This window comes from Daucus carota, chromosome 3 (genome assembly GCF_001625215.2).
Source record: "Daucus carota subsp. sativus chromosome 3, DH1 v3.0, whole genome shotgun sequence".
Lineage (NCBI taxonomy): Eukaryota > Viridiplantae > Streptophyta > Magnoliopsida > Apiales > Apiaceae > Daucus > Daucus carota.
This window is the reverse complement of record NC_030383.2, coordinates 37,118,157-37,131,314: the sequence shown is the minus strand read 5'-3', so window position 1 is coordinate 37,131,314 and position 13,158 is coordinate 37,118,157. Positions and strand designations below refer to the sequence as shown.

Below are 13,158 nucleotides of genomic sequence, written 5' to 3'. Positions count from 1 at the left end.
CAAGTTGTAACCCTAATCACTATTCCGTCCAAATCTACCGTTAACTTTAACTGTTTGACAGATAACAATGTGTATATTAGTTTCTAACAGTTACTTTACCCCCCGTGACTCCTCAAAAATTATATATTATATTTAGAAATTATTCCTGAACACAACCAACGATGTAAAAAAATTTAAAATAATTTTTTAAATATGTATCTAGATTTAGGATCTGAAAATTTATTTATTTATTACATGAACGACGTAACTTATTTTTAAATTTTAAAATAAATACATATTTTAAAAATTATTTTCATTTTTTTTACATCGTTGTGTGTGTTTAGAATTAATTTCAAAATATAATACACAAACTTTGAGGGGTCACAGGGGTAAAGTAGCTGTTGGAAACTAATATACACACTGTTACCTCTCAAACAGTTAAAGTTAACGGCAGATTTGGACGAAATAGTGACTAGGGGTTACAACTTGCACGGGATGTTAAGTTTAGGGTGCATATTGCCACGTTTAAAGTTCAGGTACCAAACTGCGTTTGGAGCAAACCTAGGGGTTACAAAGTGTAATTAACTCTTTTATATATTAAGATATTTTTTATTACTAAATAAAAATTTTTATTAGAAACTCACATATTACAATTATATCGGGTCAAACCACTTCCATAAGATAGAAAATAACTACTAAATAATAATATTATTAATATTTTGGTAATTCACTGTGTATAATAATTCACACTTTTCCAAATTTTAAATAAACTAAAACTAAATTACAATTAAAATTATTATTCTGAATACATATCACAAAATAATCATTACAAATCACTTATCTAAAATATAAAAGTGCAGCTCAAATCCACATTTCTCGTACCAAACATTCCCAATTTCTATTCTCAAACTGCAATGTACAATAACTCACTCTTACATCTAATCTCAAATATTTAAAAAGATTAGTCGCACAGATCAGCAAGTAACAATTTAATTTATAATTATCAAAAAATTTGTGATCGGTTTTCATAACAATTTAAAAAGATTTAAAATTTAAAATTATAGCGAAAATCTTATAAAAATCACTATTCTACTTTACGACCATACTTTGTTAATGACCTGCATTTTATTCTAATTATTTTGTCACATTTTTCAGCTGATCAGAATTCAAAATTCAATAATTACACGTCGTTAATAGAGTATCTAAAATTATATACTCCCTCCGTCCCCTCCAATTCTTATCATTTGGAATGGAAGGCTCGGCACGCATTTTAAGATTCATATAAAATATAGTTCTATAACTTATTTTTATAATTTTCTTTTCCTGAATAAAAATTTAAACATTAGATTTTTATTTAGAAAAAGAAAATTTTAGAAATAAGCTATGGAACAATACTTTATATGAGTCTTAAAATGCGTGCCGAACACTCCATTCTAAACGATAAGAATTGGAAGGGACGGAGGGAGTACTTGTGTGCGGCTACTAATGTTAAGTGTATATGAAATTAGTTTCGTAAAGCATAAATAACGAGAAGAACTAAAATGTAAATTATGAATGAGTTTGAAACGTAGAAACAGAGAATTTAAAGCTTAACATGTTATATCTTGTATATATCGAAACAAAAATCTTGTTATTATATCTTTAAAAAATTCCGAACTTTGTATAATCAAAATATCTTTTTCATAAATAAAAATAAGTCAGAAATACTTCCACACTTGAGTATGTTCAAAAATTCACGTCATTCCAGATCATATATTCGGTTCTTAATAATCAACAAAAATCATCTCATTTATAACTTTGTAAACAATGTTTTCTTGAAAACTTTACAACACTAAAGTTGTAATCTTTTTCGTTCAACATAATGAACCTAAAACAAACCACGAATAAAACAAAATATCATGATTCAAAATTCAAATAGGAAAAAGGGTCGAATAAGTTTATAATTTTGAGAACAATTTATCAAACAATCTGTGAAAAATTTGTGTGTGTTTAAAATAACAAAATAAGAATAAGAAGAGACAGATTAAACGAGTGATATAAACGAAAATCCGAGTTTAGTGCGAAACTGTCTCCTTAAAGTGTATTCGCCTCCTCACCGTATGTGTGGAACAAAAGCTTCCCTATATAAAACGGATTGTAATGTTGTGCAGCACCTTCAACGAGTTTGAACAAGTTTGACGCTATCACCGACAGAGAACAAGATGAGAGGTAGGGTTTTCGATATGCAACTGTATTATATTTTAATCGATAACCCTAATGCCTCTATAATATCATATATATATATATATATATATATATATATATATATATATAGACGCCAGAAGACTTGTGCGCTACTCCTCGTAATTAATTAAACGCGTTAATTAATCAAGGCGGTTATAAATTGAATTCGTAATCAAAAACGAATTAATCTAAACCAAGAAATTAATCCAAAATCAAATCAGAATTAATTTCTGTCAATTTAATTGAGCCCAAACCCAGTGGAAAATAAAATAAGCAAAAGTAGTCTGTGATTCTTCGGGCCCATATTTATACTGCATTCGTATCCGCAGGTCGCACACGCGGAAAGCCCGAAGACTTGCAAAGCCTTGGAACGTCCTCCGGAAGCCTATGATTTGCACCCCCCCTGCGCACGGACGTGGGTGTTGGAGCAATACATTGGTAACCCATGTGGACACTCCATAAATGTTTTTCTATATAAAGCCAAGTTTAAGAGACCAACTTTGGATACCACTATCTCATTCATCTCTTAGTCATTTTGAGTGACTCAAAGTGCCTTGGAAATATCTACTGGCTGAGAACGCGTGCCAATCTTCACTCGTTGTGCGCACACAACAATCGTCCATTTTGGTCATGGAACATCGTCCTGGTTCTTCGGGAATTTCTAAAGGTTCGTGCCTCGAACTTCTCCTTTGAAGTGGCCCCACTTCTCTCCTACATAGGTGATCTTTATCTTATAGAGTAACCTGCATTTACTCAACTTAATTCCATGTGTGTAAAACTCCATGTATTCACAAAAGATCATTAAAAACTCAAGGCTTAACCTCGTACCTTACGGGTCTCACTGTTTCTTCATCATATGAACAGGTCAGGGGTTAACCCATAGTGATTCGTTCATCATGATTTAGTGGTCCCATTGAATTAAGTTCTTGGGATCTCCAGTCAGCAATGGTTTGGGGTCCACCATGATGCCGTTAAGCAATAGGCTTAAGACCGATTCCCCTCAATAATTTCTCAACCACTTCTCTTGATAACACTTTGGTTAAAGGATCCGCAATATTATCCTTTGACGGTATAAGTTAATAGTGATAATTCTACTTGAGATTAATTGTCTAATGGAACTATGTCGTCGTCTTATATGACGGGACTTCTCATTGTACATTGTGCTCTGCCAATAGAGGATTGACTATCACAGTGTATCCCTATTGTAGTCATAGGCCTCGTCCATCTTGGAATATCCTCTAGAAATTGGCGTTGATATTCAGCCTCTTTGGCGCATTTATCTAAAACCACAAACTCAGCTTCCATTGTGGAATGAGTTATTACCGTTTATTTGGAGGATTTCCATGATATTGCTGCCCCATCTAATAGAAACACGTAGCCAATCCGAGACTTTAGTGCCTTCTCGCTAGATATCCAGTTCGCGTCAGTATATCCTTCTAATACTGCTGGGTATCTGCCATAATGCAGTCCATAGTCTCGAGTTCCCTTTAGGTACCTTAGTACCTTTATGATCGCTTTCCAGTGATCAGCTCCTGGATTACTCGTAAACCTACTCAACTTGCTAATTGAGCACGCAATGTCTGGTCTTGTACAACTCATTAGATACATCAGAATTCCAATTATCCTAGGTATTCCAACTGGGAGACCCCTACATCTTTATTCTTGGATAGATGTAAATTCATGTCCATAGGTCTTCTAGCTTTCTCAGTATCAGCCCTAAGAAACCTCTCAAGGATCTTGTCAACGTAAAGAAGTTGACTCAGTGCGAGACCCTCTTATGTTCTAGAAATTTGAATCCCTAGAATTACATTTGCTAATCCCATGTCTTTCATGTCAAATCTTGATTTTAACATGTATTTTGTAGATTTGATCACTTAATCAATGCTTTCGGCAATAAGTAGTATAATCAACATACATTATCATCATGACATAACCATTCTCGTTATCATTTTAATAGGCAAAGCTATCACATTCATTGATCTTGAAGTCATTTGCTAACACAACCTCATCAAATTTCTCATGTCATTTCATAGGCGCTTGCTTCAAACCATATAGTGATTCACTAATTTACAGACTTTCCTTCCTTGCCCAGGAACAACAAACCCTTCAGGTTGTTCCATATAGATTTCCTCATCTATATCCCCATTTAGAAAACATCATCCTTATGGATGTAATTCTCGTTACAGGAGGATACATATCAAAATAATAAAGGCCTTTCTGCTAATGGTATCCTTTGATTACAAGGCTGGCCCATACTTATCAATGGTTCCATAAGGTTTCAATTTCTTCTTAAAACCCCATTTGCTGCTTATTCGCTTACAACCAAGTGGCAAGTCCATAATTCCCAAGTGTAATTCTGTAAGATCAAATCAACTTCATTATTGATGGCATCATTCCACATAGGTCCATAGGTGAGGTAACCTCTTCCTTGTAGGTTTTCGGATCACCTTCCTCTAGCAAATAGGTCATGAGGTCAGACCCATAGGATTTCTCCGTTCGTTCTCTTTTGCTCCTCCTCACAACCCTCACATTTTCATCTTCACTTTCATCATCTATAGATTCATGAGTTCCTTTAGATGTCGTAGGGTGCTCATTTCTTGGATTACAAGGAAACGTAGTCTCAAAGAATGAGCCATTCCTTGATTCCATAATCGTATTCTTTTGAATCTCAGAAACCTTAGAATCATGAACAAGAAACCAATATGCAGTACTGTGTGGAGGAAATCCGATGAAGATACAATCACCGATTTATAGACCAATCTTCACCTACTTAGGTGTAGGGATCAGTACCTTTGCAAGGCACCCCCACACTTTCAGGTGTTTGTAACTCGGTTTCTTTTTCTCTCATATTTCATAAGGACTCACATCCTTATTCTTACGTATCGTAATATTTAAAATACTATTCGCGCTTAAGATGGCTTCCTCCCACATTGATTGCGGAAGTCCAGAGCTTAGTAACGTCGCATTCATCATCTCCTTGAGAGTGCGATTCTTCCTCTCAGCCACTCCATTTGACTGAGAGGATTATGGTGTAGTGACCTCATGAATTATACCATGTTGTGAACAGAATTTTCCAAATGGTTCAACATATTCACATCCACGATCTCTACGTATCATTTTGATTGTCTCAGTTTGTTGTCTCTCAACTTCTTCCTTGTAGATTTTAAATTTATCTATAGCTTCATCTTTGCTTTTCAGCAAATATACATAGCAGTATTTTGTATAATCATCTACGAATGTAATAAAATTATTGTTTCCTCTTCTTGTTGGAGCGAATTTAAAATCACATATATCGTTATGTATTAGGTTTAACACTGTGGTGTTTCCTTCCACACATTTAAATGATGATCTCGTTAATTTTGCCTCAACACAAATTTCACACTAATGTTTTGAATCGATAGTTGGTTTTGGTATGTATTCTTTTGCACTTAATCTTCGTAAAGTGTCATAATTTACATGTCCTAATCTAGAATGCCATATATTGAGAGACTCAAGCAAGCAGAAGAACTCTTCATTTCCTTATCGTCTTTAACATACATTACATTAAGCTTAAAAATCCCATCCGTTACATAGCCCTTGCCCACAAACATAACACTCTTAGACAAAATAACCTTATCTGACTCTATTACAATACGAAAGCTTTGCTTATTCAACAAAGAACCAGACACAAGGTTTTTGCGAACATCAGGCATATAAATTAAATTCGTTAAAGTCAGATTCCTCCCAGAGATCATCTTCAGAATCACCGTGCCTTCCTCTCTTGGGTGCCAGCTTTGCCCCCTTACCTGAATTGGTTTTCTTGGCCTTGGAGCTTTGAGCATGCTCTACCATGTTTGCCTTTTCAGTGGCAACATTCACCTTCTTTTCGGATCCCCTGTTGTCTTCTTCAATACGAAGTCTAACTATCAGACCCTCCATTGTCATCTCCTTTCGCTTATGCTTAAGGTAGTTTTTGAAATCTTTCTATCCACGAGGCAGTGTGGATCTCATGAATGGTCAAGTGATTCCCTAAGACCTTATCAATTGGATTCGTGCAGTACACGTTATACAACGAGTCAGCCAAGCCACTCAAGATATAGTTTCGACAAATATATTCGGAGTGCTTCAACGCATACATAACATACATAGTTTATGTGTTACTCTCACCACTGAGCAACGGTGGTTCCTCCTTGAGGAAGCGATCAAGATCCATCATGGTCAAGTAGAACAACATCTTTTGCTGTCATAGTTTAAAGTTCGTTCCATTAAACTTCTCGGGTTTCTCATCATGAACCTTCGGCATCTTAGGTGCAAACTGTGCACCAGCCACCAAAGTCGTGAAATGCATAGTATACGTCTGTATTACTGATGTTTGCACACTAGTAGGAACAAATCAAGTCAATCACAGATATAGTGCTGAATACGCTTTAAGATTGTGAAACAATCTGTGCAAAACAATATATGTGTTTGTGTGTGTATATTCGAAAAAATAAAATAAGAACAAGAGGAGACAGATTAAACGAGTGATATAAGCGAAATTCCGAGTCCAGTGTGAAACTGTCTTCTTAGAGCATATTCGCCTCTTCACCGCATTTGTGGAACGAAAGCTTCCTAAGATAAAATAGATTGCGATGTTGTGCAGCACCTTCAACGAGGTTGAACAAGTTTGAAGTTATCACCGACAGAGAACAAGATGAGAGGTAGGATTTTTGATGTGATGCTGTATTATATTTTAATCGATATTCCTAATAACTCATAATATCATATATATAGAGACACTAGAAGACTTGTGCGCTACTCGACGTAATTAATTAAACGCCTTAATTAATCGAGACGGTTACAAATTAAATTCGTAATCATTAACGAATTAATTTAAACCAAGCAATTAATCTGAAATCAAATCAGAATTGATTTCTGTCAATTTAATTGAGCCCAAACCCAGTGGAAAATAAAATCAGCAAAACTAGTTCGTGATTCTTCGAGCCCAGATTTTACTTCATTCGTGTCCGCAGGTCGCAAACGCGGAAAGCCACAGGTCGCAAACGCGGAAAGCCATGAAATTCTAACAAGAATTTAATTTACTACTAATGTTGCAAGATATTTTTTTTGTGTGAATAAAATTGAACAAATTTATGTAATAAAAATGAATAAAAATTATACAGCTATTGAAAAACATAAAAATAAGAGAACAAATGTTTTAAAATCATCATTTTAAATCTACTATTCGAATACAAGTCATATCTATATTTTAGTTTCATTATCTATATTTATTTACAAACTATATTCATGATCAAATTTTAATTTTTTATTATAATTAATCTATAAATATTATTCTAAAAAATATGAAAATTATAATTAACATTAACATATCCTATTAATCTGATTTTTACTTTTGAAATATCCAATTATTGGCATTTGTTCCACTTTATTTAAGCACAGGGTCAATAATTATACATTTGACTCGTGTGTAGATACGTGTATCAATAAAGCGGTAAATTTCAACTCCACTGGTAGATACTACCAAACACAGCAACAACGGATAACCAATCTTAATCAGCTACGTACATTGTATATGAATATAAAAAACAAAACACATTAAATAAAATTAGTTGGGAGGATATAAAGTGTGTGTGTGTATGATGACGATTTTTGTAGTGTCTCTTCCCCGTGTTTATTCATCTCTCTTTTCAATTCGTTTCACTTTATCCCGATACTCTGTCCGTTAGCTGATTACTTTTCTTTTTTCACTAATATATATGTTTGTAAGACTGAATATGATCGTGAAGTATCGTGTTGGACTCGTATTTACCAATATTTTAATATAAAAAATTTTATATTTAGTATTAATATGAAATTAAAAATATTAATGATCAAAAATATATTGATAAATGATAAAGACAATAAGAAAAGTATTAAGAGACGGAAGAAGTTTTGAATTTTCAAGTGACGATAGATTTTATGCTGCGATACAGTAAAAATGATTATACAGTAAAAATGATCATGAGGAATGCTTAAATATGGAAAGTTGATATTACTTCTGTTTTCTCATTTCTTCACACTTTTTTTTATTGATCGACACACAATATAAAACGCATATAAAATACAGTTTCATAATATCTTATTAAAATTGTTCTTTTTTGTATAAAAATTTAGATAGCAAATATTTATTCTAAAAAAATCAAAATAATTTATCAAAATATATTTTATAAGAGCATAGAATGCGTGCCGAGTCCCCATCTCCCAATATAAACAATTGAGGGGGACGGAGGAAGTATAATATTAAATATTTAACATAAATACATATATTGAAATGATTAATAATTAGTTTTATTATTGTAATAAGATTATTTTTGACAGGAATATATGTAAAACATTTTTCTAAATAAGTGGAATCTATTTAAATATTAAATATGAATAATATAATAATAAAAGTATATAAACAATAATCTAATTATAATAAATAAGCAAAGATCTGATTATAGTTACGAGTCTTGTAAACTAATCGATCTCATAATTTAACAAATTAATAATGATTTATGAATTTTAATAAATTATGGATGACTTTGATTTTATAAAAAGTTTAACGAAGTTGATATAAAATATCCCAGACTTGATATAGAGTCGTTATGATTAATTATCATTATTCAAATTCTCATAAATTATGAAGGAATCTTTTGAATATAAATACACAATAAAATACCATAAATCTATTATTTATGAAAAAGTAATGCAACGTATTTTAAATTCTATTCTCAATTTTTTTGTCAAATAACGTGACGGACGGAAGACTAATTTTAATTAAATTATTTATATGCATGCATGGATTCTATTCTCACCAGCTTGAGTTAAACTTTTAGCATACATTACAAACGGAGCTTGGAAACAAAGTTGAGAACACCATAATTTCATAATATTAACAGATTTTAATAATATTTAAATAATTTCAACAACACCATAATTTTTGTATGACTTAAAAATCTAATTAAATATCCTAAATTTATAATATCTTTTTAAAATCAGAATTAAATATATCTAGATTTTCAAGAATGAGAAAAATAATAATCACACCTACATCCATCCCTGAAATATTTTATTTTATTTTTAATTTTTTTTTGACAAGTTAGACTTATATACTTTACAAATGAATATTTGTTCTAATAATTCGTGATACGTGTCATAGTCGACTCCGGATATCCCAGCGAAAAATAAAACCACCACTTGGATTATCTCAATTAAAAAAAATACAAGTAAAGAGAGGTGTATTGGATTGAGATTTTCAAATATTTTTTTTCATTCATGAAATCCGAGGGTATTCGATTTGAATTGTTTGAAATCCATTAAAATCGTGAGGTATTCAACTGGGATTTTAAATTATGCTACAAAATCCGGTGGTATTCAATTAGGATTTTTAATTATACTTCAAAATCCGATGGTATTCAATTGTGATTGTTTAAAATCCATTAAAATCTGATGGTATTCAAATGCTGGTAGATTTTTTTAGGTTTCATAAAATGATAAATTTTGTGGCATTATTCAGTTGTATTTTAAGTTTTTTGAAATCCCATCAAAATTCATGAGATTTTGAAGCATTGTGCTTAAATCCTATCAAATCTCCGACATTTTATGAAGAATCCACACAAAATCAAAATCACATACCAATTACCATACATTAAAATCTATAAACTAAAAACAATCCATTAAAATCTCAATAAAACACACCCCGTAAATTTAAATTTAAATCGAGTAATTCACAAATAATTTAGGCCGCTTACGTGGATGCTCACGACCCATATAAGGATTACGTATGTTACAATGTATATGAACATGAGAAAGAAAATTTACAAGACCATCATCATATCTAAGTTGTATATATAATACCCATACATATCCATATTAAACCCCGCTCACCTACTCTGCTTCTTTCTCCAACAGACTTTAACTTATTCTTACACACACATACAAAAGCCTTTGCTTTCAACAGGCATGGAGGGAGAGAAGCGCACTGCTAGTTCATCAGAAAGATCATCAACTTTTGCTTCGGATCTTTTCGGCACAAAGGACTCTTCATCATCCTCTGCTTCTTCTCCATTTTCTTCAGCTTCTTCTGGGATTTTTGGCTCTATCTTCTCCTCTAATCCCCCTAACTTGGTACTTTTATATCACTCAACATTTACCATATGTTATTGGTTTATATATCATTTATTATTCTTTTGTCTCTGTATATTTCTGTTAAGTTATGTTGTTTTGGTTCGGAACCAGGATTTCGAAACAGTCGGAGTGAAAAAGTTCCACCCCACCGCCTCCATAACTGGAAGCTTTTTTGGATTATGTATTTAAGTGTTATTTTCTTGGAAATCAAAATGGTTTATTTGCCCCCTTCATGTTGAAGGGCCAGCGCCGTCTTGTTTAGTGAGTCCGATTTACATGTTACGTGTTGGACCGAAGCGGTCCAGCGTGATATTGGTGTCCCGGAAACATTTTTTAATTAAACAGGAGTTTCATATATATATATACAAGGATAAATTAATTGCATGTCAGAAAAGGATAATATAAAGTATTTACCTGTCTAGTTTAGATATGTCATTCTCCAGTGTTTATAATAATATGAATATTTTATGGTAAGGATATATGTTAATTCATGGTTGTTTCTGGATATATATGTGTCTTGCATGAGAATTTGAGACTAGTTGTTTCAGTACTTTTTATATTTTCAAGAACATGTGTGTGTGTGTGTGTGTGTGTGTATTGTTGTCCATGCTAGAGGGTCTTGGTGATTCCTTGTATGTGAATATTTTTGCATTTTCTGAATCAAGATTGTATTTTTTTTGCTTAGATTGTGGGCAGGGAGGCCTTGCGCAGTCACGCTGTTGAGAAGAAACACGACTCAGCAAACCGTGCCTGGAACTCCAAAATTGGACAATCAGGTTAGAATCGGGACTGTAAATGATGCACATTTGTAACTTATTTTGTGTATTTCTTAAGCAGATGCACAGTCACCGTAAATGTCCTAACAAAATTGAGATAAAATGATGATTGTGAGCGCGGTATTGTTTTTTAGTATATAAATAGGAGAAAAATTGGGATTGAAAGTTTTGACTTGCTAAAGCATGAATGCAATATTTCTTAGATTCCATGCATCTGAACAAGCAAGGTGAAAGTCAGGGCACTTGGAAGGATCCTAACAATACATATTACACTGAGCAAAATGTTCAACCATGCCATCTCAGCTCCTCTATATACTACGGCGGTCAAGACAACTATACCACATCTTATAATAGCCAGGGCCATGATTATTCAACTGTGAGTTAATATCCTCACCATCTGTAGGCTTGTTCATGTTACCATATATTCCGAGCAACCCTTTTTAGGTTATGCACAAAACAGATCTGGTTGTGGATACTAGTCATGGAACTTGTTGAACAATTGCAAAAATGACTTTAACCGGTCTTAACTGTAAACATATGTAACCATGTATTTAGAAGAAATTAGGAATAATAAAAGAGAATTAATATCTACACCAAATCCTCCATAGTAAGTTCAGTTGTCTTAATATCGATTTTGAAATAATTTGTCAAGAACGGGCATACAAATTTGCTAATATTTATATTTCTTCTAATCTCAACAGTTTAAGAAAGATCAAGGAGAAGATGACTCTGGAAGTGCTTCACGAGGAAACTGGTGGCAAGGTATGAAGTCGTAGCTGTACCTATACAACTCAATAAGGAAACCTTATTATACTCTCTTTCTGATTGAATTCAACATGAATTGTTATATTAAAATTTTGATTCTAATCATTTTCAGGGGGTCTGTACTACTAAGAGAGCATCTCCTGTTGTACTTGAAACTTGGTATTCTAAAGCTAGTTATTCCATTTATTTTTTTAAAGTTTTGGTAGACTTGTACATATGTGTTGAATGTGAATTTCTTGTTCAGTTGATAATTACCCCGGGTTATCACACTAGGCCTAGTTTTATAATCAATTCTTGTTTACTGTATATTTACAGGAAGCCAGGAAGGGATTTACTAGAGGAAGTTGCAGTTTATGTTCTGTGATGTGGAAGATGGAATGAACTGACAGTAGTTGCTTTCTTATTCTCATCTGAATTATAAATATAACTATTATATGTAGCATGTTTTTTAGAATTTAAGTTTTTTTTTCTTTAGTGTAAAGGATAAGTTAAACCTTGTGTTTTTAAGTACGAACTTGCTAATCTATGTTCACAACTAGAAGACTCGTATTATCATCGCCCATCCATTGTCTGACACATAGGTTATCTTTTGTAACAGATTTATGGGTTGCCTATGTTAATCAATAGATATATTGTAGTTGTAGTCCTTCTCAGAATTTCACTATCAATATATTCAGGCAATTGAGGTCAATGTTATGATCACATGGAAGTGGCGTTATCGACTTTTCTTCGTTTTCAGTTATAGACATGTCCTACTACTGTTGGTTCTTTTCTGACTGGTGAATGAATTTGTCTATTATCAGCTGTTAATTCATACCCTCGGGAGATTTGGGACAAGAAGAACAATACTTTTGTTAGGTTGTGTGAGACTAAGGGAGCTTTCAACTTTTAGCATGACATAGATTTATAGATACTAAAATTGTGGCTATTCTTTTCTCTACCCAACATAACGATATGATATGATAAGATAAGATTGGCAGTTAAAGGTCTTTACGGAATCAGATCTTTCAGAGTACCGTTAGTTTCGGTTGCTCAAAGATATTCCAAGAACATTTCAAGTTTCTCAGCCACATGTTAGGAAGTATCAGGTATGTGTCTAGTTTTAGCGGCTTCACTACTTTCCATTATTATGCAAACATCCCTATCCCCTGTCAAGTATATGTCATGGCCTCAGACAGGTAGTCTCCAGTTAAGACCTTCTCGAGGTCTACCTATGATATGTAGAATCCGACTATACAACATGTACCAAACATACCGCCCACTTGAGAACAGGGTAGAACATGGTTCG

At 33.0% G+C, this 13,158-nt stretch overlaps 1 protein-coding gene across 1 annotated transcript; it reads left to right on the top strand.

Moving 5' to 3' along the window:
• Positions 1-10,057: 10,057 nt before the first annotated feature.
• Positions 10,058-12,572, top strand: LOC108211047 (uncharacterized). Its single transcript, XM_017382533.2, has 6 exons — positions 10,058-10,329; positions 11,015-11,105; positions 11,309-11,481; positions 11,807-11,867; positions 11,983-12,029; positions 12,186-12,572. The coding sequence occupies exons 1-5, from the start codon at positions 10,165-10,167 to the stop codon at positions 11,997-11,999; spliced, it is 507 nt and encodes a 168-aa protein (XP_017238022.1). The 5' UTR covers positions 10,058-10,164; the 3' UTR covers positions 12,000-12,029; positions 12,186-12,572.
• The last annotated feature ends 586 nt before the right edge of the window (positions 12,573-13,158 follow it).

What these genes read in the sequence shown, in the direction of transcription:
- LOC108211047 (XM_017382533.2), top strand. Translation starts at nt 10,165, where the DNA reads ATGGAGGGAGAGAAGCGCACTGCTAGTTCATCAGAAAGATCATCAACT. An exon ending in CCTCTAATCCCCCTAACTTG is followed by an intron (nt 10,330 to 11,014) that starts GTACTTTTATAT and finishes TTTTTTGCTTAG; the next exon opens with ATTGTGGGCAGGGAGGCCTT. An exon ending in CTCCAAAATTGGACAATCAG is followed by an intron (nt 11,106 to 11,308) that starts GTTAGAATCGGG and finishes AATATTTCTTAG; the next exon opens with ATTCCATGCATCTGAACAAG.